Source organism: Papilio machaon, chromosome 23, assembly GCF_912999745.1.
Source record: "Papilio machaon chromosome 23, ilPapMach1.1, whole genome shotgun sequence".
Taxonomy (NCBI): Eukaryota; Metazoa; Arthropoda; class Insecta; order Lepidoptera; family Papilionidae; genus Papilio; species Papilio machaon.
Window position 1 is genome coordinate 480,246 of NC_060008.1, and position 26,242 is coordinate 506,487.

Below are 26,242 nucleotides of genomic sequence, written 5' to 3' on the forward strand. Positions count from 1 at the left end.
CTAAGTTACGAATAGCTACAGCATGTTACTAAATTATATATCACACTATCACTATGTTATATTTAATATATTCTCTCACTCATACAAAAATATTATATTTTTAATTTTTGAATCATCCTGGACACTAAACAGCCTGAATACTAATATATACCTATATATATATATATATATATATATATATATATATATATCATATAAGTGTTTTTTTTAAGTTGAACGCAAAAAAAATTTAACATACGTTTTTTTTGTTTCCGTTTATTTTATTCATCTAAAAACTTAAAAAGAAAGGCAGATGTAGTTTTTTTTTATTAATAACGCTATTTATTTAAGGATCGGTTAGAAGTTAAAGAATTAATAAGGCTATTTAGGTTTTAAATATTATGTATATATATAACTCTTTTCATAACTGTATATCTGTTCATAAAGGTAATTAATTTCTTTTGGTTTCATATTTTTTTAACAACGAAATCTTCTCCATTAAACTATTTTTTTATTTTCAAATAAAAATATCATTTTATTTTATGACATTTGTATAATTTATAGATTTTTTTTCATATATGTATCGAAATAAAAATAAATATTAACACAATAAATATCACATCTGTGGACAGACATACAGAAAGTTTTTTCAATATTACGCAATATAAAGCACACATCTCATGGCACTTGCTTCCAAAATCACACATAACAAATATTTTCGTTGTTATAATTCAATTTACGAACACGCTGTATATAAACTATTTTGCCAAACAAATATTATTACATATTTTCCAGAAAATTCGATTTATTAATTTTCTGACAAATTTAAAATTCTGTTAAAATATGGTTTTAAAAGTAAGTATGTACTTTGAAGTACATTTTTTTAATTGAAATATGAAAATGGACTTTATTTTGTAGTATTATTTTTAAAAGTGTGACAAAATAGTTCCAACATTTGGGGCAAATGTTTGATCAAACATGTTCGTTAATTCGAATACGGCCATATTGCCGTCCCTTTCACTCTCTATGAAAAAGACAGAGAAAACAACAATGTTCGTAGTTTACGACATTTGATAATTATGGTTAAATACAATATTATTATATAAAAATATAATTCATATATTAATATTAGTAAATATATATTTATATTATGTACTTGTATGTATTTTATAGCTGTCATACAAACAACCTTAGTTATATAGAAGATTTTTATGTACTTTTCATATATCTCAAAGATGTCAAAGAAATCTCCCTGTTATTTATATATTATTCTAAATCTAATATTTTAAATATGTACTTGATATTGTAAACGTATAAATCAAATAAATTTTGATTGATTTAATATTTTTTTATACTAATTTATACCGAATTTATGTAATTATTTAATTTAAATATTAAATACATTTCGTTATTTTTAAAAGAAACTGTATTGTATTATGTACCGAAATTGTTGTATTTGGTACGAATGAATCCAGATTTAATATCATGTATAAATCTGGTACGGTTGTGTATAAATCTGGTACGGTTGTGTTTAAATCTGGTACCATGGAGAGCGGCGTACCCAACGCAGACGATACCCATCCTGCTCGGTACGGATCTTGATAGAAGCGCCCTCTGACGCCTTCACTGTTTCCTTTACCTAAATTAAAATTATTTAAATATTAAAATTATATTAAACTAGATGTGCCCGCGACTTTGTTTGAGTGAAATATTGTCTTCAGGTAGCATTATTATGTCTCTTAATAGCTGTTGCCCGCGACTTTGTCCGTGCGGAATTAGAAAAAAAAAATTAATATGTAGCCTATATGTTCTTCCAGACTATGTTTTATATTTATACCAAATTTCATTAAGATCCATTAAGACTTTCTGGAGATACCTTCAAATAAACATCATTATCCATCCATCCAACAAAATTTTTAATTTATATCTGTCAAAAGAACCTTCTGACAATAAAAAACAACAAAAAAAAGTGAAATCTGTCCAGCTGTTCACGTGATGGCGTGACCAAAGGATATAGGGATTCATTTTTATATATATAAGATTAACAGCTTAAAAAATAAATTTCAAGATTCTAACTGTAAAAATTACACTTCCATACAAATTTTTCCACACTTTACAACCTTTTTTTCGCGTTATAAAGTAGCCTATGTCTTATCTCAAAGTCTAGATCAGAGAACCCCAAGTGGTCGATATCGAACTTAAATCATTGCTAATTCTCACTCTGTCTTCTATTGACCTAAATCAGAATTAATAATAATAATTGATCTTAAAAGTAGATAATTTGGCCATGGAGGGGTCTGAAATTCATTTTGGAAAAGGGGGGGTCACTTGTTCAAAATAGTTTGGGGGTTCCTATTCTAGACTGTGTACCAAATTTTAAATCTGTTCAGTAGTAGTTGTCGTGAAAGCAAGACAAACAGACAGAGTTACTTTCGCATTTATAATATTAAATAAGGATTGTTATATATATAAACTTACACTCTGCATGAGATTCTGTGCGTTGCCGACGAGCATTTCTGTCGCCTCTTGGTCTTCTTCGCTGCCTGTTTACGAAACAATACATTAGCTTACTGTGAAACAATGACCAGTATATCGTGAGCTAGCATTTCTATACATAATGTTCGTACCCTGAGCTCCGAGCATGGTCGCCTTCACAGTAGACAGGATCTTCAGCTGAGTTCCAATAGTCGGGATCCTCTCACACACTTGCAGCAAGTTCTGTACACAAAAAACAACAAAAAAGCACACTTTTATTTCAGTAATCTTCCTTACAAATGTCACATGGTCCTTCGAGTCGGATAAAAACTGGAGATTTTTGGATAAATATTGATAATGTATTGTATTTTTGGTCTTATTGCTTATTTTTAGCCGACTTCAAAAAGAAGGAGGTTATCAATTCGACTGTATTTCTTTTTTTTATGTGTGTTACCGCGAAACTCCGCCCCTGGTGGTCCGATTTTGATAAAAAATATTTTAATCGAAAGGAAGTGCTTGCAGATGGGTCCCATTTTTTTTTTTTTTAAATAACTAGAAGACTAGTAGATTTTATATATTCTATTGAACTTATAAGAGTATAAACCATCTAAAAGGGTAGGCAGAGATTTATATTTTGTGTGGTTCTTGTACATTATTGTATATATTTCCCTGTATTCATATATTTTAGTATAAAAGATATGTTGTTATATGATTTATAACTTACAGTACGTATTCTCTTGTCAGTACATTCGAGAGCGAGTTTCTTTGCCAGTCTGGTGACCTCCTCTGAAGCCTCTGCGATCGCCTTCGCGGTAGCAATCAGTTCACGTTTACTACCTATAAAGTTTTACTAATATTAGTAATTATTTTAGAAACTAGTTGTCGCCTTCGACTCTGTACGCAATAAGTTAAAAGTTAATTAGTAGATTATGTATTCTTCCAGACTATGTTCTACATTTATGCCAAATTTCAAGGAGATTCTGTAAGCCGTTCTGGAGATACCTTCTAACAAACATCCATACATGAAATGTTGTTTAAATGTTAATTTGTGATTTAAAAGACATGATTCTTATTTAAGAATTAACAAAGATCTTCAAATTATTTTTTTTTATTACCTCTTTCATATTTCAATTTTACATTATGTACATTTATTTAAAGCATTTTAAAGCGTAATTATATTTATGCATTGCTTTATATATATTAAAGCTTATATACATACTTACTGATAAGATTGAGAGCCACCTCTATCCGTAAGCGGTGAATAAAAGATATATACAATGAACAAAGCTTTATAATATAGACATGGCATTAAGCTAATATATATTTATAAAGTTTGGATGGCTTTGTATGTCAGTGAGTAATGTATGTGTGTGTATGTATGTGTGTAATGTACATACCTTTAGAGTCTGAGCGCACGAGGTCTGAGAGTCTCGCCATGAGGATGGCCATGCGCTTGGCGGCTGCGATGATCTCATTATCTTTGGAGGACCACTCCCGCACTGCGCGGTGCAGATTGTGTGCCGCCACCTGACACACAGTGTTACATGAGGAAGATAGAAGATAGCGTAGAGATAGAGATAGAGGGAGAAATTCAATAACCAATTGTACAGTAACAGAATTGTTTTGTAATCTAGTATTTTGTCTATATTCGTCAGATTAACGTCAGAATAATCGTTTGGTGCACAATTTATCGATGGCTAATAAACTGATGATATTTATAATAAAGAGAAAACTAATTCAAACTGTAATCCGTTGTAATACGTACCAAAATAGGTTGGCTGGGATGCGGCTGGCGACGGAAGATGTCTTCTCCCTCATCATCTGTGTCTGGAGGTGGTGGGCGGGGCGGGGCCAGGCCGGATGTGGGCGGGGTTGGGGCTGGTGGGGGTGGACGTGGTGGGGGCGTGTCCGTCAGCCGCAACGCCCCCAGAGCCTCGGCCAGTGCGGGGGCGCGCACCGCGTGTCGAGACAGAGCTCCCTCCACCTCGCTCGCTGCACTCATTATCTATATATATACATGTAAACCATACAGACAACAATATACACTTTTGTGGTGATAACATATGTTATTTTAACCGCTAAATAATACAATTGAAGGTGAAGAGGTGGTCATGCACCGAATGTGACGGAGGCCCTTTCTCGTGTGTTTTGAGAGGGGGCATCATAGAGTGATGGGAGGGGCCTAACATCCAGCCCCTCCCTAAACGTGTCGAGCCTCTACCAAGGGTCCCTAGCCGGGTCGGCAGTCGTACCTGCATGTATACGTATGTATGTAAAGGTGTACATACCTCGTTGTTAGCTGTGCGCCAGCCGGGCACTGCTGCGCGCTCCCCCAGCGCAACCCGCTTGGCGAGGCGCACTGCTGGCGGGATGCTGGCCTGCAGCCGCTGCTGAGCCGCAGTCAGCGCCCTCCCGAACTCCCCGTCCTCTGTGTTCTCACACTCTGCACCACCAACCAACAGCACGCGGTTTGCCAACCTGAATACAGAGAATATTTAAAGAAAGAAAGAAAGATAAAACATACAAATAGAAGGTACAAACTAGGTACAATAGTGTGACAAAAGGAAGCCAGCTCAGCGAAGCAAGGACAGACTAAACTGTCCCTGCATTGGTTTTCAGCTGACATCTTTGCAAATAATATTAATAATAATATAAAAATATATCTAGAACTAGCCTTTACCCGCGACTCAGTCCGCGCGGAATAAAAAATAGAAAACGGTGTAAAAATTATCCTATGTCCGTTTCCTGGTTCTAAGCTACCTGCCCACCAATTTTCAGTCAAATCGATTCAGCCGTTCTTGAGTTATAAATAGTGTAACTAACACGACTTTCTTTTATATATATAAGATTAGATTAACAACAATTTATAATATTAAGATAGTCCAACTTAAAGTATTTAAAGTTACAAAGTTTATCCTGTCCAAGTAACTGTAAATAAATTTTTATACCTTTAAATATATTTACTTAAATACAACTTGAATATAACACTTATTTTTTTACTTAAATAAGATTTAAATAGAGTTTTTACCTGGCGATAGCAGATGTGTTGTCGACCATTTTCTGTGCGTCATTGTTACGTATCGCGTCCTCACACAGATATGTATGTTTCTGCATTAATTCACCTGCAATTTAAACATTATTTTATAAACTTTATGAATATAATATCTAATTGTAAGGACAGTAAAAAATCTAGATTTTTTTCTATCCTTACCAGCAGTTCTCACAAAGTCCAAAGGATCGACGGCTTGATCGCACAAATCTCTCACACGAAGGACAGCATCCGCATATTGATTCTTCAAATTATTGAAATGCTCTTCCGCCACCTAAAAAACAAATTGAACCTTAAAACAAAAGTCTTACGGATTATATTCAATTATCTATAACTTATTTGGAAATAAAATATCAAGATTCGATGTTTAATTAAAAATCGTTACCAAAAGTCATCACTAGATGGCGTTCGCAACAAATTAAAACACGATAGTGAAACCTTTTGTGTATTATTTGTAATGTTAAATCTCTTTTACCTTGCTGTCAGGGTAATGAAGTCGAATTTTTCCAGCTGCGATAAGTTGCGGAGACAACTTTTCCACCTAAAACAAAACAACATTTTAGTTTTTAACAAATTACTGACAAACTGAATCATTACGTATGCACTTGTATGCGGCCACCTAAATTCGCTGAAGAGGCGAAGCGACTGCTACGCAATTGCATATGCGTTGTCTACTTTTAATCAGCGGAGAAAGGGACACACAGAAAAATATATTTCCCCTCATCTGTCAAATCCACTTTCCATTCTCTCTTTTAAAGAAGATTGGAAAGGAAAAAAGGAAAAAGGGTACTTAAGTAGTCCCACAGTGACCACTTATTTTAGTGTAGGTTTTTTTAGTGCGCTCCTTCATAAAATTAGTGCGTATATTGTGGGCGTGGCTTACATTCTGCCCGCCCACAAACTCCCAGTGAATTGACAGACTACAACGTAACTTGCGCTGTAAAGTGACAAGTTGACATGACATGTCACGGCCGGTGTGACAGGCGAGTGTGACAGGCGAGTGTGACAGGCTGACCTCTCTCTTGTTGTGTATGAGCTGGTCTGCGAGACGCTTGTCGTGTGCTGCAGCCGCCACCACTCCTGCTGCTGCAGCTGCACGGGCGCTGAACGCCTGCAGCGCACTCGCTCGCTCTAGGAAGTTGGCCTCACGACCTGGACTACCTAGGTACAGACCACACAAATCTTACTAATATTATAAACTAGCTTTTACCCGCGACTCTGTCCGCGCGGAATAAAAAAAATTCACACAAGATAAAAAAGTTTCTATGTCCGTCTCCTAGTTTTATGCTACCTCCCCATCAATTTGTGTATGTGAATGTATGTATGGATTTTTGTTACTACGTATCTACAAAACGACTCAACAGATCTTGATGAAATTTGGTATTATAGAACAAAGTCTGAAAGTACATATAGTCTAATTAAGTTTTTTTTAATTTCACATAGATGGGGTTGCGGATAAAAGCTAGTCATAAATATAAAGAGCTTTAAACTGTCTAATTCAGTTAAATAAGAAATATTAATCCTTTGCAAATTATGCAGAACTTACTAAAATTTATTTAATGGTCGCTTTTAGTAGACCAACTTATTTTTAAAGTATATTTTCACAAAAAGTGACAAAATTACCTTCTGGTGCATTAACAGCATCAGCAAAGTGTCTGAGAGGTGCAGCGACGTCGATGAAGTCTTCAACAACACGATTGACTACAGCTCGCTCCATGCCGCGCTTCAGCTCGTGCAGCTTGTCTGACAGCTCCCTGCAAACATCACTCAGAGACGTTCAACTACTTAGGCTAACACTTAATGTACACTAAGAGACACCAAGAAAGTTCCTATACTTCGATTATTTGACAAATTGATCCTTCGAGCAGGATATTTTTTATGGGCGCTTTAAAATTGAAAAAGCTTTCATATTATTAGAAATAAGAACAGTTTATTTTAATAATTCTAGATTTTCTTTATATACCTGGTGATGGCCCTGGCCTCTTGTGAGTCGCCGAGCCCGCTGGCGCACAAGTCCGCGAGCTTGTCCGACAGCCGCTGCACGTCGCCGCACAGCTGCAGCACCTCCGCCTTCTCCCGGCCTTGCAGACCTTCCGCTATCTGGTATACAGGGTGTTCACAGTTAGTTATAATACAATCAAAAAAATAAAATGATATGACATCATTTAAAGTCTTGTATACATGGTGTACAAAAATATTACCCCTCTAATTGGTCGGGCAATTATTCATTGAATTTGCGATTGTTTATCTTAGGAATTTTTTTTACAGTGGTAGATTCCACAACAATATTTTTTATTTGTACGAATGGGCCTCGACAGGTGAAATACCACGACCACACAGAACAGGTGTGAAGTGAAAGCAATTCCACGTACAGTCTGATGGGAAGGGGAAGTGGATTTGGCAGAAGAGGGGACGCAAAGGAAGGGAAAACATTCTCTTCCTGTGTATCCCCTTCTCCGTTGATTAAAGGTAGGCAACGCGTCTGCATTTGCGGATGTCTATGGGCAACCGTCACCTCGCTATTTCAGCGAATTCAGGTAGCCGTTTGCTCGTTTGCCACCTTTTGATATAAAAAAAAAATTACGTGTTGCAAGTTATTTTAAAATGTTATTATGTTGTCTATTTTATAGTAAAAGGTGTAGGAATGTAGAGATACCCTGTGTCCCTGTGCGACGACGCTGGCGATGGCGCGCTGGCCCTCCGCGCGGGTGAGCGCGTCCGCCGCCGGCTGCAGCAGCCACTTGTGTGCGCTCTCCAGTCTACATACATACATACATACATACAAACACATCTATAACTTACATCCTATAACACTATGATAAAAAAGTAAGTCGTTCTTGCGATATAGAAAAATCTCGTAATTCTTTCACATATCTGTGAAGAAATTCAAATTGTGTCAAGCAACCTTCAGCGACAGCATGGTTATAGCATTGAGATATACAAACCTGGATTGTATGGTCTTTCCCCCCTGCTTCTCCGCCACCCTCACCCCCTCGTTCACTATCCCCTCCACTTCATTCAGTTGACCGCGCAACTCCGAAGACAAGTTCAAAGCCTGAATAAAATATTAAATGATTTACCACTGAACCAATATTCATACTTTGATATAATTGAGAAATAAAAAAATTAATTCTTATAAAAAAGAACATACTGTATATGATTTTTCACATAACAAACAAAACAGCACATTTTTTTCCTATACCAAATAACATAGACGAGTATAATTCTAACCAATATATTAAAATGCTTAACAATTTACATACAACAGCCACTTTCTGACAAAAAGACATGTTTTTTTCTTTTTTTTTTTTAATTGTTGTTACTAACATTACTTTTTTAGGCCTTTACTAACCCTAGTATAAAAATATGGAACTTTGTAAACTGAATTAAATAAACATTACTATTGAACTAGAAAAAAAATTTTGTATACCTACATTTATAGATATTATCAGATTAAGAATATTAAAAGTGGGGTAGGCAGAAATAAACTGTACGAAACAGATAGTATGAAAATATGTTTACCTTTGTCTCCCTGCCGCGGCCGAGCTGTCTCTCATCACATAAGTGATCAGCGTTGATACCTCCAGACCTTCACATAACACATCACAAGTGTAACTATACTAATATTTACTAAATATAGCTCTCGCACGCGAATTTGTCCACATGCCATTAGAAAACTATCCAGACTATGTTCTACATCTGTGTTAAATATCAACAAGATCCGTTGAACCGTTATAGAGTTACGTTCTAACAAACATCCATCCATCCATATTAGTAAGAAGTAAGATTACGTTTTTCGAGACCTAATTTTAGGTCTCTCTCCATTCCCATCGTTTTCTTATAATAAAACAATATGAATGGAAAGTGTATTTGACAAAGGATTGGAGGAAGAGAAATTATTCTTTTCTTGAGTGTTCTCTCCTCTGTCGAATACAACGCTATTAAATTTAAAAAACAATCGGTTATCTACGGACATCGGACACTTCGCTATTTTGGCGAACTTTGCTCGTTTATCACTTTATACGTGCGGATACGTACTTATGCGTATACGTACACTAGTACGTACTCGTGGTGGTACATTGTGGTACGTGGTGGTACATTGTGGTACGTGGTGGTACATTGTGGTACGTGGTGGTGCATTGTGGTACGTGGTGGTGCATTGTGGTACGTGGTGGTGCATTGTGGTACGTGGTGGTACATTGTGGTACGTGGTGGTACATTGTGGTACGTGGTGGTACATTGTGGTACGTGGTGGTACATTGTGGTACGTGGTGGTGCATTGTGGTACGTGGTGGTACATTGTGGTACGTGGTGGTACATTGTGGTACGTGGTGGTACATTGTGGTACGTGGTGGTACATTGTGGTACGTGGTGGTACATTGTGGTACGTGGTGGTACATTGTGGTACGTGGTGGTACATTGTGGTACGTGGTGGTACATTGTGGTAGGTGGTGGTACATTGTGGTACGTGGTGGTACATTGTGGTAGGTGGTGGTACATTGTGGTACGTGGTGGTACATTGTGGTACGTGGTGGTACATTGTGGTACGTGGTGGTACATTGTGGTACGTGGTGGTACATTGTGGTACGTGGTGGTACATTGTGGTACGTGGTGGTGCATTGTGGTACGTGGTGGTACATTGTGGTAGGTGGTGGTACATTGTGGTACGTGATGGTACATTGTGGTACGTGGTGTTACATTGTGGTACGTACCTGACGGCGCGACGCAGAGTGTCACTGAGGTCTGTAGCGAGGTGGTCAGCAGCGCGCTGCGCTGACGTCATTACAGACCTAAAAGCGCGCTCTGACCCGCTGTTGCGAAGCGCAGAGGTGTCCTATTTGATATGTCATCTTATTAAATTACTTGCGATCACAACTTCATCAGTATATAATAAAAATAAATCCTATAACATAGTCGTGTACATAAGCTACCTTCCCGTCCAAGTCCTGTCAAAATCGGTCCACCCGTTCCTGAGATAACCCGGAACAAACACGACATTGCGAACAAACATTCAGACAGATAAAAAAAATTGAAATTGGTTTTTCATTATCAGCAACGCTAACACATGTGTGTGAAATATATATTTTTTTTAATTTAATAATACATACAGACATTTCAATTTTATTAATATAATAGCTATTGCCCGCGACTCCGTCAGCGTGGAATTTAACAAAAAACTAAATTAGTACACTATGTATTCTTCCAGACTAAGTTCTACATCTGTGTCATAATTCATCAAGATTTGTTGAACCGTTCCAGAGATACTTTCAAACAACATCCATCCATCTAAACATTCGCATTTATAATATTACTATGACTTTAAAAATAAATACTGTAACATCAAAAATTATTTATATCTATCTTAATATATATAAATCTCATGTCACAATGTTTGTCCTCAATGGACTCCTAAACAACTTAACCGATTATAATAAAATTCGCACACCATGTGTAGTTCGATCCAACTTGAGAGATAGGATAGTTTAAATCTCAAATTATAGTCGCAATTTTAATTTATTGCTAATTATTTGTCTGTTATTATTTGACAGTCACAATTATCTGTTAACTCCAAATGATTCTAACAGATGTCGATACCTTTCGACTGGGTTGAGTAAGTAATCAATAGATGGCGCTGCTATGGTAAATCTACGAACGTGTCTTATAAGCTTATTAACTGCGCGCGGACGGAGTCGCGGGCGACAGCTAGTCTATATATATAAAAGAAAGTCGTTAGTTACACTATTTTTAACTCAAGAACGGCTGAATCGATTTGACTGAAAATTGATGAGGAGGTAGCTTAGAACTAGGAGACGGACATAGAAACTTTTTTATCTTGTGTGCATTTCTTTTATTCCGCGCGGACGAAGTCGCGGGTAAAAGCTAGTATCTATTAATTTTTTAAATCTACCCAACATAATAAATTGACACAATCAGAATAAGTTTGATATATATATATAAAAATGTACGTACATTAAGGAATTCATGTGCAGGTGCCATTTTACTGTGTATCTGTGTCTGTAGCGCCTTCAGCAATGACACATTGTCCTTCTCACCACCATCCTCTATGTATGATGTCAGCTGGAGAACTCTGATAACAACAGTTTATTGGAAAAGAAAATCTTCAAAAACTATGATAGGGCAAGTGTATTTGACAGAGGAAGAGACGCTTAGGAAGTGGAAATATTTAATTTCTGTAAGTTTATTCCTGTTTCTATTAAAGGTAGGCAACGCATTTACAAATGTAGATGTCTGAGCAGCAATCGCTTCGCCATTTCGGCGAATTGAAGTGACCGCTTGCACGATTAGGAAGTGGAAATATTAACTTTCTTTAGTAACGCATCTGTAATTGCGGATGTTTATAGTAAACGATCGCTTCGCCATTTCGGCGAATTTAGATGGCCGCTTGCTCGATTGCCACCTTTTTGACAAAAAATACCTTTTTTGTTAATTTAACCATCACTTTGAATTATTATTAATTTGTTTCATGTAAATTATCAATGTTATCAATCCATTGATGTTTTAATTCAAAAAATAATTATTTCAACATATACAAAGTAATCAATGAATATAGTGCGAGATAACTTACCGAATAATTTCATGTATTTCATCAGCCATACGCTGGGCGAGGTAGTTCCTGTTCTCTGCCGCCTCCTCCATTCCCTTGCCACCTTTGAATAATAAGTTTTTTAATAATAACACCTACATTAAAATAATACATCGTTTCAATGTTTTGTAGTACATTATTTTGATGCAGAGTGTAATGTGTAATGTATGTGTAATGTGTAATGTACGTGTAATGTGTAATGTACGTGTAATGTGTAATTTGTGTATACCTTCAGTAAGTATATGTATATATATCTTCATGGCGCAGATGAGGACGGGCGCGAGTTGCTTCACGCTCTCGAGACACCGCGCCAGAGTCTCCGCGTGCGGCGGATGTGTTAGCTCCGCCGCACGCGCAGCCACCTTACATAACACAATATTTATTTATTTATTCACCAGCTGAATTAAAAACAAACAACTTCATTATTACTACATCTATACCAAATTTCATCAAAATCCGTTGAGCCGTTCCTGAGATAACTTAAAACATCTTTCCATCTAAACTTTTGCATTTATAATATTAAGTAAGTTAAGATGAACATATACAGTGTTTGTTGCATATTTTTGTGATGATATAAGATCATTGTTGTAATACTGACCTCCCTTGCCGCTCTGGACAGAGCTGGTGAGATGTCCCTCAGGAATTGAACTAGGTCTTCCATTGTATCTATCACCTCAGCAACTCCTAGATAATCGAGCACCTATAACATAAATCATTACTATTCAAAACAATTTCCTAATAAAATATGTACGATAAATACAATTTTAAAAAGATTAGTTTGTTGATTGTTACCTTTTTGCATTCCTTGACAATTTTCCTGACTTCTGACTCATCAAAGCATAGCAGAAGACCAGATGTACCTTGCAGGATGCCACGAGAGCCTTCGATCAACTTCTTTCTAAATAAAATAAAATAAAAAAAAACAATTTCAACACATCCAAAATAATCATTCAACAGAATTTATACATCCATATTTACTTCTTTAGTCTATATGAATTTTATAATCCAAGCAATTTTGATAAATATCTCCATACATTTGTAATCCCAAGAAAGTCTAAATTGGTCGGTACCTCGCGGGTCCGGAGTATGGGTCGGCGCGCAGCATGTCGGAGGCCTGCTGCAGCAAGGTCGCCGCACCCTCCACGCGTCGCAGCGCACCCGGCATGTCCTGCCGGAGGATCGCGTCCTCTGACGACTCGATCGTCTCATGACCCACCTGGGAACATCACTTTTATATCTTGAAGCGACGCAGTGGTCAAGGGTGCGTTTAAATCATGAGGATCTAGATTCGAATTCTCTAAATCTGTATGTTTACCATTCGTAGATTCGCTAGGTACAATGCAAGTTTGATAAATTCCTGATCTTTAGAACACCTCTAACATAGATAACAATTAATGGTGGTACTTATTTTACATACTAAAGTTTCGGTAGTGTAAGCCCACACCTACCTAAATTTAACTTTCGCCCACTGGGCCAGTAAATTTGCCTAAACAATACCTTAACGAGATTGTTGACGGCGAGGGAGACAGCTTGCACGGGGCGCGCCAGGTCGGGCATAGCGTTGCCATCTTCTGCCTCTTCGTGCAAGATCACCAGCCGCGATACCTGCATACAAACATCATCAAGTTAAATTATCTTCCTGCCACTTTCCTACGGCGAGTCGGCACAGTATGTACTCTTAAATGCCTCTTTATTAGCCGTCAATCTGAACTGGTTCCCTTCTTATGCATATCCTTTTTAACTTAATCCAATGATATCTTTCCAAAAAATTACGTTGTCCATTGACTGACCTTGAGACAAAAAGAAGGCTAAAATTACAGAATGCATGTTACTCATAATATTGGTGATAGTAATTGGTAGCAAAATCACCAGAGAATATTCAAGATGCCAGATTCCAGTTTAGCGTATCTATATATTTCTGTTATATTGCCAAGTGCAACGACCCGCGACATACTAGCGCGAAACACGTCATCCGATATTAATAAGTATATGTACTAGAACTCTGACAACGTCTTGACATTACGACCTTAGATATTATTCAGAGTATAAACTTGAGTGTTCGTTACATTTTGCGTATATTGAAACTGGGGTTGCCACCTCATAACATTGATGTCTTCGACTTACAAGTGAGTGGTAGAACAAGTTACTGTATATCGTTTTTTACTTTGTCGAGTACAGGTAAAGAGTTTTTTGTCATCGTCAGAGTCAAAGGTTACCAAGTGTTACCGGTCGTTGCTTTTTTTACTTTTATTGAAAGTTCCCAGCCCTGGCGTTGCCCATAGTCAGTTTCATCAAACATATCATTCAATCTGACAACACGTGATGTAAACACAGCAGTGAATATTCAACGCACGTGCTTCATTGTCTAACATTCAAGTCATTTAAGGTAAGAGATCTAGTCATTCAGTTCCATTATAATCCTTGTTCAGAAGAAATTCCACATTTCGCCCGATGAGTGTGGTGCAAGAGACGTAATTTTAGTCCAAGATAAGGGTAAGAAGGGAACCCCGCCATAATGCGTCAGAGGGCAGTCAGGTTTTAGTGGGTTTTCCGGTCGCCTTCTGCGGCCGGCGAGTTCCACACTCCCTACGCCATTGCACAGCCCGGCGTAGGGGTGCGTAAATGCATTTCCTAACTTAAAAAAAAGGGTAAGAAGGGAGAGATTCCTTTCCACCCTGTCTTTATAAGGAAAGGATGGAAAGGGGAAGTGAATTTGGCGGTGGAGGGAATGCATAATGAGGAAATTGTGGATATCTTTGGGCAACAGTCACTTCGCTATTTCGGCGAATTCAGGTGACTGCTCGCTACTTTGCCACTTTATGATATAAAAAAACGTAGTTATTGATAACATAAATGAAATCACAAGAATAAAACCAGCATTGAATGCGACCTTTAGCGTCGCCCACAAACAGTGATCACGGCCACCAATATTATGAAGCGATTTGTTCACACTTATTAGCCATCAAGATTCATAAAGTTTTTTAATATGACCAGAGGGTCGTTATTTACTTGCTTAAGGAGATCTTCACATGAGAAATGTACACTATGAGATAGTTTCAGACTCTCTTAGGTTCAACAAAAAAACGTTAACCGTTTATATCTTACACACTACACTAGACAAAACAAGATTAGACTAGACACAATACTTTATTTAGACATAGACATAACAACTTTCACCGACAGTACGACCACCATTGTATTGCGTCATTTTCCCGCCAACGAGGCACGGCACGCGGGCGCCGGCGCCATATTTGGTCCACAGATCTACCATATCAGGAGTAATTCATTCATGGCTTTTTGTCAGACCACGTATTCTACTGAGGCGTGATTTTTTATTTATCTATAGTACAAAATCATGGACACATGTTAAGATAACTAAAGTACAATTATTGGGGATTATTATATCCTACTAGCTGTCGCCCGCGACTCCGTCCGCGCGCAGTTAAAAAAAAAATGAAAAATAGATGTTGGCCGATTCTCAGACCTACTGAGTATGCTCACAAAATTTCATGAGAATCGGTCAAGCCGTTTCGGAGGAGTACGGTGACGAAAATTGTGACACGAGAATTTTATATATTAGATAGACAGTAGTAGATCCCGCAACAATATTTGTTGGGGGCACCAATGGGCCGGGTCGACCGGTACAATACCAAAAAAACACAGAAGACAGGCGTGAAGTGGAAGCAATTCCGCGTTTCGTCTGATGAGTGTGGTCCCGGAGGCCTAATTTTAGTCCTCTTTCCCTTCCCATCCTTTCTAATTAGGTAAGGATGGGAAGAGTAAGTGGATTTGGCGGAAGAGTATCCTCTTTCTGTGCGTACCTTTCTCCGTTGATTAAAGGTAGGCAACGCATCAGCATTTGCGGATGTCTATGGGCAACGGTCGCCTCGCTATTTCGGCGAATCCAGGTGGCCGTTTGCTCGTTTGCCACCTTTTCATAAGTAAAAAAAGACCTATTGGTCCTACGGGAGTTTTTAATTGAAGTCTAATCTTTATACTAATTTAAAGACCTTTTGGTATTTCATGTATTGACAAAGTCTATTGGGATTTTTCCATTCTTGCAATACATTTAAGAGTGTAGAAGTTATCAAAAAGGTTTGTTAACAAACAAATCAGTTTAATTACATAAAGAAAATGATTAAAATTTATGTTTGAGTTTGAAGTCTCGGGTTCAGTTATTGTGGTTTAACTGGTTAGTAGTTTATTCCTTCAAAGACTTAAAAGCTTTTAGTTCATAAAAAACAATGGCTTGCGTGCGAGAGCACCTTGAGAATTGGACCGGTTACTGCAACTTTGGTCACAACTCACACCGTTATTAGAAAAAATAGCGCATCAAACTAAAACCGAACGAGTTTGAACAATCCTCTTATTAGTACCACAATATCAGACGAGTTAGATATGTTACCACGTTATAAAGCAGAGGTTAGTCATATTGCAGCAATAGACAGTAGATTTTTCTTCCGGTAAACAATCGTCGTTTCATAAACATTTTGTTTTGTCTTGCAACTCGTATATTCCAACCTGGCATACAAGTCGTGATTCCAGCTGTTCTTATTATGAAATCTAATCGACTATTTAAATATTCGTTTCGGTGTGATAGGAAGCTTTAGCTATTATTGCGCAAGCGGAAAACAACCTTATCGTACATTCATAAAATACATTTTAGCATTTTTTTTTCCGTATGACTATTGTGTGCTAATGCATTTTAGTAATTCGCGCGTTGCGCTTTTTGTAAAAAAAGAAAGGGAGGGTTAAGAGAAAGTTGTGTTTTCGACTTATTACGGCACATTTGTGGGAACTAATTTAGATTTTACTAAACTTTACATTTCTATTTGGATTAAATACTTGGCTTAGGATGTCGGCCAATCTTCAACAATATTAAAAGGATTTAAGTTTTAAAAATAAACTATAAAATCCGGTTTTTAAATTTAAAAATACTCGCACGCTGAAGCACCATATTAGATGTAGGTCATCACAGATGCAAACCGGTACGAAGCCAACGAAACCGAAAGCTGCGCGTACGCAGGTCACGTACACAAGACTTATTCTATCTGATGAAGCGATAAATCTTATAGGTACAGTTTGTAGAAAAATTAAGTCGTAACATGGCAAAGAAGTAGGCGCCAATTGCAATAAATTACTAACCAAAACGCTATAATCTGGTTTTAAAAGAACACGTCAGACAAAAATGTATAACAAAAATAGTTGAATGAAAAAACTGTGTTAAATAAAAATTCGTGTTTATACATGAACCTGCTTTCGCCCGTGACTCTCGAATTAAAAAAAACTTAATTAGTAGCTTAAGTGTTCTACCAGGCTATATTCTACATCTATGCCGAATTACAGCGAGCTCCATCCTGCCGTCTTGGAGATACGTTCTAACAAACATCCATCCATCCATGCGTGCATTCATACATTTACATTTATAACATTGGTAAAATTAATCATTAAAATATGATCATAAATATTACGAAAAAATATTTTACAGACTATCGTAAATTACATTTTTTATTAAAGACCTTTAGCTGACCTTTATCAGTCATAAATCAATTCGGGCACGTTTTCTACACAATATGACCTTCCAGACTGGCAAACGTCGAGGCCTTGGTGCACCCAAGTCACTGGTAGAGGGCGCGGCAACCCGCATTCACTTTGAACCTCGGAGAGTGTTTATTAGCCGACTTCAAAAAGAAGGAGGTTATCAATTCGACTGTTTTTTTTTTTTTTTTTTATGTGTGTTACCGCGAAACTCGGCCCCTGGTGGTCCGATTTTGATAAAAATTATTTTAATCGAAAGGAAGTGCTTGCAGGTGGGTCCCATTTTTTTGTTTTTTTTTTAAAATAACTAGAAGACTAGTAGATTTTGAATATAGCTTCAAAATTTGTTGCGGAAATTAGGGACATTTTTGCTTTCAGCGCTTACGTAGGCTAAACTATAGGACCTACATAAAAATGATGTATGGCGAATTGTAGCTCTTTAAATGTGCTAAATAAAAGTCCGCGATAGCATATATCTATCTTTTATAGTTTTCTCACAATAACCATTTTTTTCTTTAGAAACATTAATTAAATTCATGCCCTATTTCCGACGCTATTATTCAAGTTCAGTATTAACCCTTATGTAAATAAATATGTTCATTATCAAGAGAATTAAATGTAGATTATATTTGCAATTGAAACTATATCATTCTGTCTAATAGTTTAGGAGATATCGTAAGAATAAAATTACGCGGAAACGAAAAATGCTACATCGCGTTACAATGAATAGCACAAATTTGCTTTCTGGGCTTACGTAGGTCAAACTATATGACCTACATTAAAATGATGTATCGAGTAATTATAGATCCTTAAATTTGCTAAATAAAAGTCTCAGGTGGTATCTATCATCTATGGATGTCTCACAAAAACCATGTTATTATGAACAAACTTCGATTAAATTGCACACGAAAAACAGCGTTGTAAGCTTACGGCGCTATTATATTATATTCGATATGAATCCTTATCCAAATAAATATGTTTGATGGCTTGAGTATTAAATGCAGATTACATTAGCCTTTAAACTATGTAATTCTGATCAATAGTTTGGGAGATATTAAATAATTAAAAACTACGCGCATTCGAAAAATGCTACTGCGGCGCGCGGCTGGACAAAATTAAAGGCACGCTACGATGTATTAGTTCGTTAATTTTCAATTTGTATACCGATTTTGATAATTATTTCATTGTTTAAAGGATAAGTGGTTATCTGGTGTATTCTAAATTAGTTTTTGAATTGAAGTACACACATATTAAATAGGAAAGTCCTTTTCTTTATTTGTCTTATTTATGTCCTTATACGTATTAAGGAAATTTGTAATTAAACTTCAAATTCACTAAAAATTGAGAAATAAAACAAACATTTAAAAAAAAAAAAATAGCCGACTTCAAAACAAAAAAAACTATCTCAAACAAAATGCGCTCAAAAGTAACTTAAAAAAAACAATTTCAAACAAAATGCACTCAAAAGTAACGTAAAAAAACAATTTCAAACAAAATTCACTCAAAACTAACATAAAAAAAACAATTTCAAACAAAATGCATTCAAAAGTACCATAAAAAACAATCTCAAACAAAATACACTAAAAAGAAACAAAATAATGTCATGAAAACTTCTTTCTTTCTTTCTTCTCTCTTTCAAAAACCCTCTAAACTCTAAAGAAAGTTCTCTTCTTTCTTGTAACATGTCTATATTGTATAATTATTGTTATTTTGGAGTCGGTTTCGGCCTAAGTAGGGACATAAACGTAAGTATGTCTAATACATCTCAAATATAAAATGTCACCTATTTACTTCGGCCGACACCGACTGCGAAATAACAATAATTATACAATATAGACATGTTACAAGAAAGAAGAGAACTTTCTTTAGAGTTTAGAGGGTTTTTGAAAGAGAGAAGGAAGAAAGAAAGAAAGAAGTTTTCATGACATTATTTTGTTTCTTTTTAGTGTATTTTGTTTGAGATTGTTTTTTATGGTACTTTTGAATGCATTTTGTTTGAAATTGTTTTTTTATGTTACTTTTGAGTGAATTTTGTTTGAAATTGTTTTTTTACGTTACTTTTGAGTGCATTTTGTTTGAAATTGTTTTTTTTTTTACGTATTTTACTCAGAGATTTAACCTCGTCTATGTATTTATTTTATAAAAACAGTTCACAAATTGAATATAGGCTAGGTACTGACTGACTAAACACTGGTTTCTTAAACTATGTACCGCGGAGCAACTGGGCTCAGCTTTTCTAAAGGATCCACGATAATAGGTACTGATCAAAATTAAAAAAATACTAAAAAGACACTATAAGGTTCGAAAGGAAAAATCTGTCAAAAGATGAATATTACGTATTTATAAAAACATAGGACGCGAACTGAACGACGGACGCAAGAAAAGAATTACAAATCTAGGGCCTAAAATAATGAAAACTAGAACCGAGGGTTTGGTTAAATACTTCGTTTTCCAAAAGGGTTCCGTAGTCAAAAAAATAATAAACCTAGTTTATTTGTTGATAAACTGTAGGTTTTGATTTCAGTGATACTTATATATATTGTTGTATCTTTTTTCATAGAGAATTTTGTCTTTTTTATTACGTGTCAAAAAAAAGGGACAGCCATGGACAAGTTTCCCGTCACTGAAGTTCTATGGTAAAGCTCTTATTAGAGTAACATATTTCTAGTAACAGTTTTTTTATAATACCTACAACATTAAAGTTTATTAGTAACCAACGTCTAAATATTTTTAAAATTAAACAATGCAACACTACGGAAAAAACACGTCATTAAAAATGCACCAGTCGGTTTGGTGTCAAGGCCTTAATTAAAGCGCATTTAAAAAAAAGTTCAAATGACTTTGACCTATTCAAAGGTCAAACTAATGTAATAACATAATTGCGAAATTTTATTTTATTTAAAAAAAACTAAATAACTTGGATTCTAATTAACAAAAAGAATATTAAAATTTAATTCCAAATAGAATATAAAACCGCCGTAAACAGACTTGACTAAAACACGATATATAAATTGAGAACTTTACAGGAGAGGCTCTCAAAGTTTCAACCATATAGGAAAAGATGCCGCCTAAGCCCTTTTACTTTAGCAAAAAAAAACAAGTTTACTTTTTCTAGCTTTTAACATAAAAAAGTAAAAATCATCAATTTGTTACTTTAGCCCTTATACATAGGACTATCGATATTTTGCTTGGTAAAATAAATTTCATGCGGCACTCCAGTACCGCAATCTGAGGGTCAAGGTCGAGTGATATCAATAAAGTTGAATACCTTTGCCCACTCTGACACCCAAATTTAATTAATTTAATTAGAAAAAAAAAGATACACTTTTTAACTACGTTTTACGATAAAGTTATTAAAAAAAATATATTTAAAGCTTATGGTTTAAAATCTGCCTTAATCTGGTTTAAAAAAAATGGTAAAAAATTATCGCCACCAATTTTTATTGTTTTAATTTTCTATCATATATATCAAGCTATCAATAAGCTCGCTTTGTTCCTGCATACATTAAAAAAAATCTTGTATCACAAATCTGAATAAGGGCAATGTTATTATTTGTCAACACCATATGGCAGCACACACGCCCACTCAATAATAAACTTGAGAGAAAAATACATTCTGTTTTGTCACATTGTCAGCTGATTACATCACCAGTATTATAATATACCAGTGCTACCAATCATAATATACTTTGTATTGATATATGTAAGGTGGGCAGAGAATCATCATTAAAAATATTTGATTTGTACGAAAATCATAATATTTGTTATAAAAAAATAAATAAAACCAAAATACTTTCCAATCCAAAACACACAAGAAGTGGAAAACGAGCACAAGATTACAAAACAAACGCGGGTTCTGTGCGTTCTAATTTTAAAATCGGGCGCGAACGTTAGCCGCGAAAACAGCGCTACAAGCGGCCAGCAACAAATTGAGTCACGCCTCGCAAATAGACCTATTATTATGAGATTCACCTGGACTTTGGAACAAAACAAATTGGGAATTACATCATTGGTGAACACTAAAAGATAATAAACATTTTTTTTATCTGAAACGAAACATGTTTTCGTTGCAATATGGAGAAAACAGCTGCATAAATTGAGTATTTTGTGCTGAAAACAGCACAGTTCTTTGGGTATATATGTAAAGTAAATAATGCATATATTTTCTTTAATCAACAGCAAACAACAAAACAAACATCAGTATTTATCAAATGAAGGAAATCATTCTTGTGAATGTTCTTGTTAAATTGGATGCAGAAAAGAATGCATTGAAGAAGCAATGATACTATCAACATCAGATAAAGCATTATAATCAGTATCACCTTACAATAGAGTACATTTCCCAATACAATAAAACATCAATGTATTTATTATGGTTCAACTTTAATACTAAGTCAGATGGTTCAAATTGCAATGTAGTGCAATTTAAGATGTCTGCCAACAATGGAGTACTGCTCGTCTAGGGTAACAAAGCGCCAGTTAAAGTGAATAGCCAAGCCAACTCTCTCTTGAGATAACAAATTTTATCAAGACCTGTCCTATGCAGAAGCAAACTTAAGCTACTTTTTGTTTTATTGATTTTTCCATTTTATTTTGGCTTATTAAAAGTTCTTGAAATATTTCAACTTTAAATGTTTTTTATTTTTCTTTTAACATGTTAAAAAATATATTTGTTGTATGATTCAAAATTGGTACACATTAATTTTTTTTTTATAATAAGAAGTCAAACACTTCAGCAGCCACCGGATTTCCCTGTATATGGAATAGCAAAGTGACTGGTGCCCATAGATATCTGCAATTACAGATACGTTGCCTACCTTTAATCGATAGAGGTAGGGACGGACAAACAGAAAATATTTTTCCATCCCCATCCCCTACTCCATCTTTATTTCTTTTCTAATAATAAAAGTGTGAGGAGGGAAAGAGTACAATATTAGGCCTCCATCAACCATACTGATCAGACAATACGCAGAATTACTTCCACTCAATGCCTGTCTTCTGTATGATCATGCTATTGCTCCAGGTGAGCCAACTAAAAGATGTTGTGTTGTTACCTACCATTATCACAATTAAACTCTTATCTTTAAATTTCAAGCCACCCTAATTTATTGTTTGTTTCCAAATAGGCTACATCTATTATTGCCACTGTATAACATACTTTTATCTACACAAATATTGGATTGAGGAAAGATTTGATTGTTTATTTGCATTGAATAATCTTGGAAACCACTGAACGAATTTGAAAAATTATTTCACTGTAGAGTAGCTACGCTAACCATGGGTGACAGGGTTTATTTATTACTAGATTTTTTTTTATTTATAAAATAACCCAAACAAAAAAACCTTAATGTCACAGCAGCAGCAAAAGTGTTAACAAACATGACCTTCCAGAGCAGAGACTAGCAGATGAAGGAACACTTACGTAACTACGGATGTCTCACTGGCGCGAGGACACCTGTCTACACCGTTGATTGATACTAAAAATAACTTAAAACTACAAAGCTTTTGCCTCCAAAGCATCTGAGAGACAGATGTTTTGTAGGTATAAGATCAAGTTAGCATGAATTATTAGAGAATGAACTAGTTGTTAATTTACTTATCAACTAGCTGTCGCGCACGACTCCGTCCGCATGAGTTAAAAAAAAAACTTAATAAGTAGCCATAGTATCTGTGCCAATTTTCATTAAAGTCCATTGAACCATTCCGGAGATACTTTCAAACAAACATCCATCTAAACATTCACATTTATAATATTAGTAAGACAGACTGACTGGATTTACTTCAGCCAAATATATGTTTACTATTAGATAGATTTAGTAGTTCTTGTAATTTATTAGACAATAACTCCAATACAAAACACTGAGGTTTTTTTAATTTTACAAAGCAACCAACAAATAGTATTTATTTAACTTCAATAGTTGTAATAAGTATATCTTTTGGAATTGATTGTGTAAAAGCTCTTTTTTTTTTTAAAACAATTGCTGTTGGAAGTTGTGCTCAACGATTTGCAAAGTAAGTCATCTTAAGTACAATTAGCAAAGTCAAATTGTGGCATTAAAGTTCAATGACACCAAACAAAATGTACCTAAGTAAAAAAATTAAACACAATAATTACAGTCATCCTGATGGTAATATAAAAGTTTGACTGTGTTTTCTTTCTATCTTTTTTGCAATACTAGATGCCTGTGCGCGCGGCATTATAAAAAACTTAATGATTAGCCTATGTGTTCTTCCACACTATGTTCCACATCTGACAAATTACATCAAGATCTGTTGAGCCGCTCCGAAGATACCTTCAAACGAACATCCATCCATCCATCTAAACTTTTGCGTTTATAATATTAGTAAGAATTAAAGATTTATTTCAAAAATCGAATTGGAATGTAAGTAACACTAATTGACAATGAAAACACTGACCGCAACTAAGACGCGTATGAGTCAGCAAACTGAAATAACATTCCAACTCAAGATTAAATAATAAGAAGAACCATTACTCATCAACGTTCAGTATTCATTCAAATTTCAATCATTTTCAAGTAAAACAAAGTTTTTAGTTTTAAGTCAAATGTTCCTTAACAACATTCACAATCATACATTGATAATTAACACGTTTACCTCACAGCGTACTAAAACGCTGATGACATAAGCATTTACATTACCAAATAAACGTAAACAATAAACTAAAATTTGACACCTCCGAAACTAGACAACATGATCTATTAATAATTATGGTTTATTTTGTAACATTTCGCTAACTCACCTGTTGAGCCACCGGCTCCAAGATGCTCTCGATAATTTTCGTGTGAAACACTGGCATTTTGAAAACTTTCCAGCACTCCAATTACATTAATAAACACAAATGACAACACAAAAACTCACTTGAAAAATCTTAAAATACGACTGACTTAAATAAAAAACACAACCAAACTATAAGAAAGACAGAAAAATACTAACAGCTAACACTAACTCATTCCATTTCAGTCGTTCAGTTCAACTCAACTCATTCACTCACCCTTGAGTGATTAGTGCTGTAGTCAGTTGAGGTCTCATATTGCGTTCTTATAAGATTCTTGAACAAATCTTGCTTTGAATAAAATGTTATTTGATTTGTATATGATCATTTTTATATTAACAAATATAATTAGTGTATCGGATTGAAAAGTTGACTGTTTTGTAATGCTTTTAGTCGAAATTCGAAAAAAGCATTAAAGTTAGACAAGAAATGATTAATACAAAATTAATACATATTTTTTTATATAAAAACACAAAAAAGCTATTGAATCCTGTTTTTTATACTTTGAAAAATAATTTATTTGTTGTTTTTTTTAAATTGCAATTTTTGGCTATTGTTCTTTAAATACTATTTTCAAAATTTAAATTAGATTAAAAGATAGAAGACAAATCCAAAAAAACATTTGAACTTAAGTGAACTTTTGAATCGCAATGTTTCAATCCAGACTTGTTGTGTTGTCCGCGTTGTGCATCCCTATACCTATCAAAAATTTGACAGTGACATGGAATTGAATCAATTCATTCTCCTTGGGTTACCAAATTTTAAGCACTTCCCATATTTTTGGTTAATGCAAAGATTCGTCAAAATAGGTGCGAATTTATTGATTATAACTTTCCACATGCAGTTAGTACTTTTTTCTCCAATTTTGTTATAAAAAATGTTTAACCAACATCTTATTGTATCATATTTCAATTGAAAAGTTAGAGAAAGATAAATAAAACAAGTAAAGAAATAAACTTTCAGTAATTTTATTAAATTAGCTATTGAGTCTTTATTTACGTGCAAAACTAGATAAATAAAAGTTTAGCATAAAGATGGTAAACGAACAATAAAACGTTTAATATAAAATATTACGCCATATACATATATTAAAATTTACATTTAGAACCACAATCTTTAAATCCAAGTTTGAAATCTGAATTTAAACATGTATTGACTAGAATATTACATGACCAGTTTATCCGTAAATTTTATAGTACGGACTATCGAGGAATTTTGCGGTATTCCACCTTAAAAGCGTCAGTTGCTTTGTAAGCATGAGACATCGTCGATTTTTTGTAAGAAGGAGTTCTAAGTGGAACACTGCGAAAGTAGATACGTATTACATACATAATACATACATGTGTATTTCAACACAATCTTTATTAACAAAACGATCATATTTTTTTATTAGATTGAAATATAAGTTACATTAACTAAAAATAATTGAACACTTAAATTATTGACTATGTTTTCTTACAGTAGTATATATCACAAAAGAGAGTACAGAAAGACACCCTAAATATTTCTTCAACCTTTGGAAGAAGACAATGACCAAGATGAAGCTCTACAAAGATAACAAGTAAAGAAATGTCTCTTTCTGAAGATTGATAAGAAATATTTAGGCCCCTTACTATAGGAGATACCAAATTGTACTTTGAAAATATACGTACATATAATATATAATAGAGAATAAAGTGTATAATTTGTGCAATTATGTGCGATTCTTTACACTGTTTTATTTTGCTATAGATATTTTGATCATCCTGCGGTAATTAAATAACAACCAATTATTAATTTAATGACATTAAAAGAAAAAAATAGT

At 34.9% G+C, this 26,242-nt stretch overlaps 1 protein-coding gene across 1 annotated transcript; it reads right to left on the minus strand.

Annotated features, from left to right (window-relative positions):
• Positions 1-1,393: 1,393 nt before the first annotated feature.
• Positions 1,394-24,567, minus strand: LOC106711285 (vinculin). Its single transcript, XM_045683631.1, has 25 exons — positions 24,406-24,567; positions 13,605-13,712; positions 13,178-13,323; positions 12,900-13,005; positions 12,706-12,807; positions 12,337-12,469; positions 12,090-12,171; positions 11,474-11,591; positions 10,216-10,337; positions 9,026-9,092; positions 8,449-8,558; positions 8,160-8,262; positions 7,467-7,603; positions 7,127-7,257; positions 6,519-6,664; positions 5,979-6,044; positions 5,666-5,777; positions 5,483-5,576; positions 4,743-4,932; positions 4,220-4,459; positions 3,852-3,981; positions 3,179-3,291; positions 2,607-2,697; positions 2,458-2,522; positions 1,394-1,618 (listed from the first exon to the last, which is right to left on the minus strand). Exons 1-25 carry the CDS (start codon positions 24,460-24,462, stop codon positions 1,511-1,513), a joined length of 2,877 nt encoding a protein of 958 aa, XP_045539587.1. The 5' UTR covers positions 24,463-24,567; the 3' UTR covers positions 1,394-1,510.
• Positions 24,568-26,242: the final 1,675 nt, after the last annotated feature.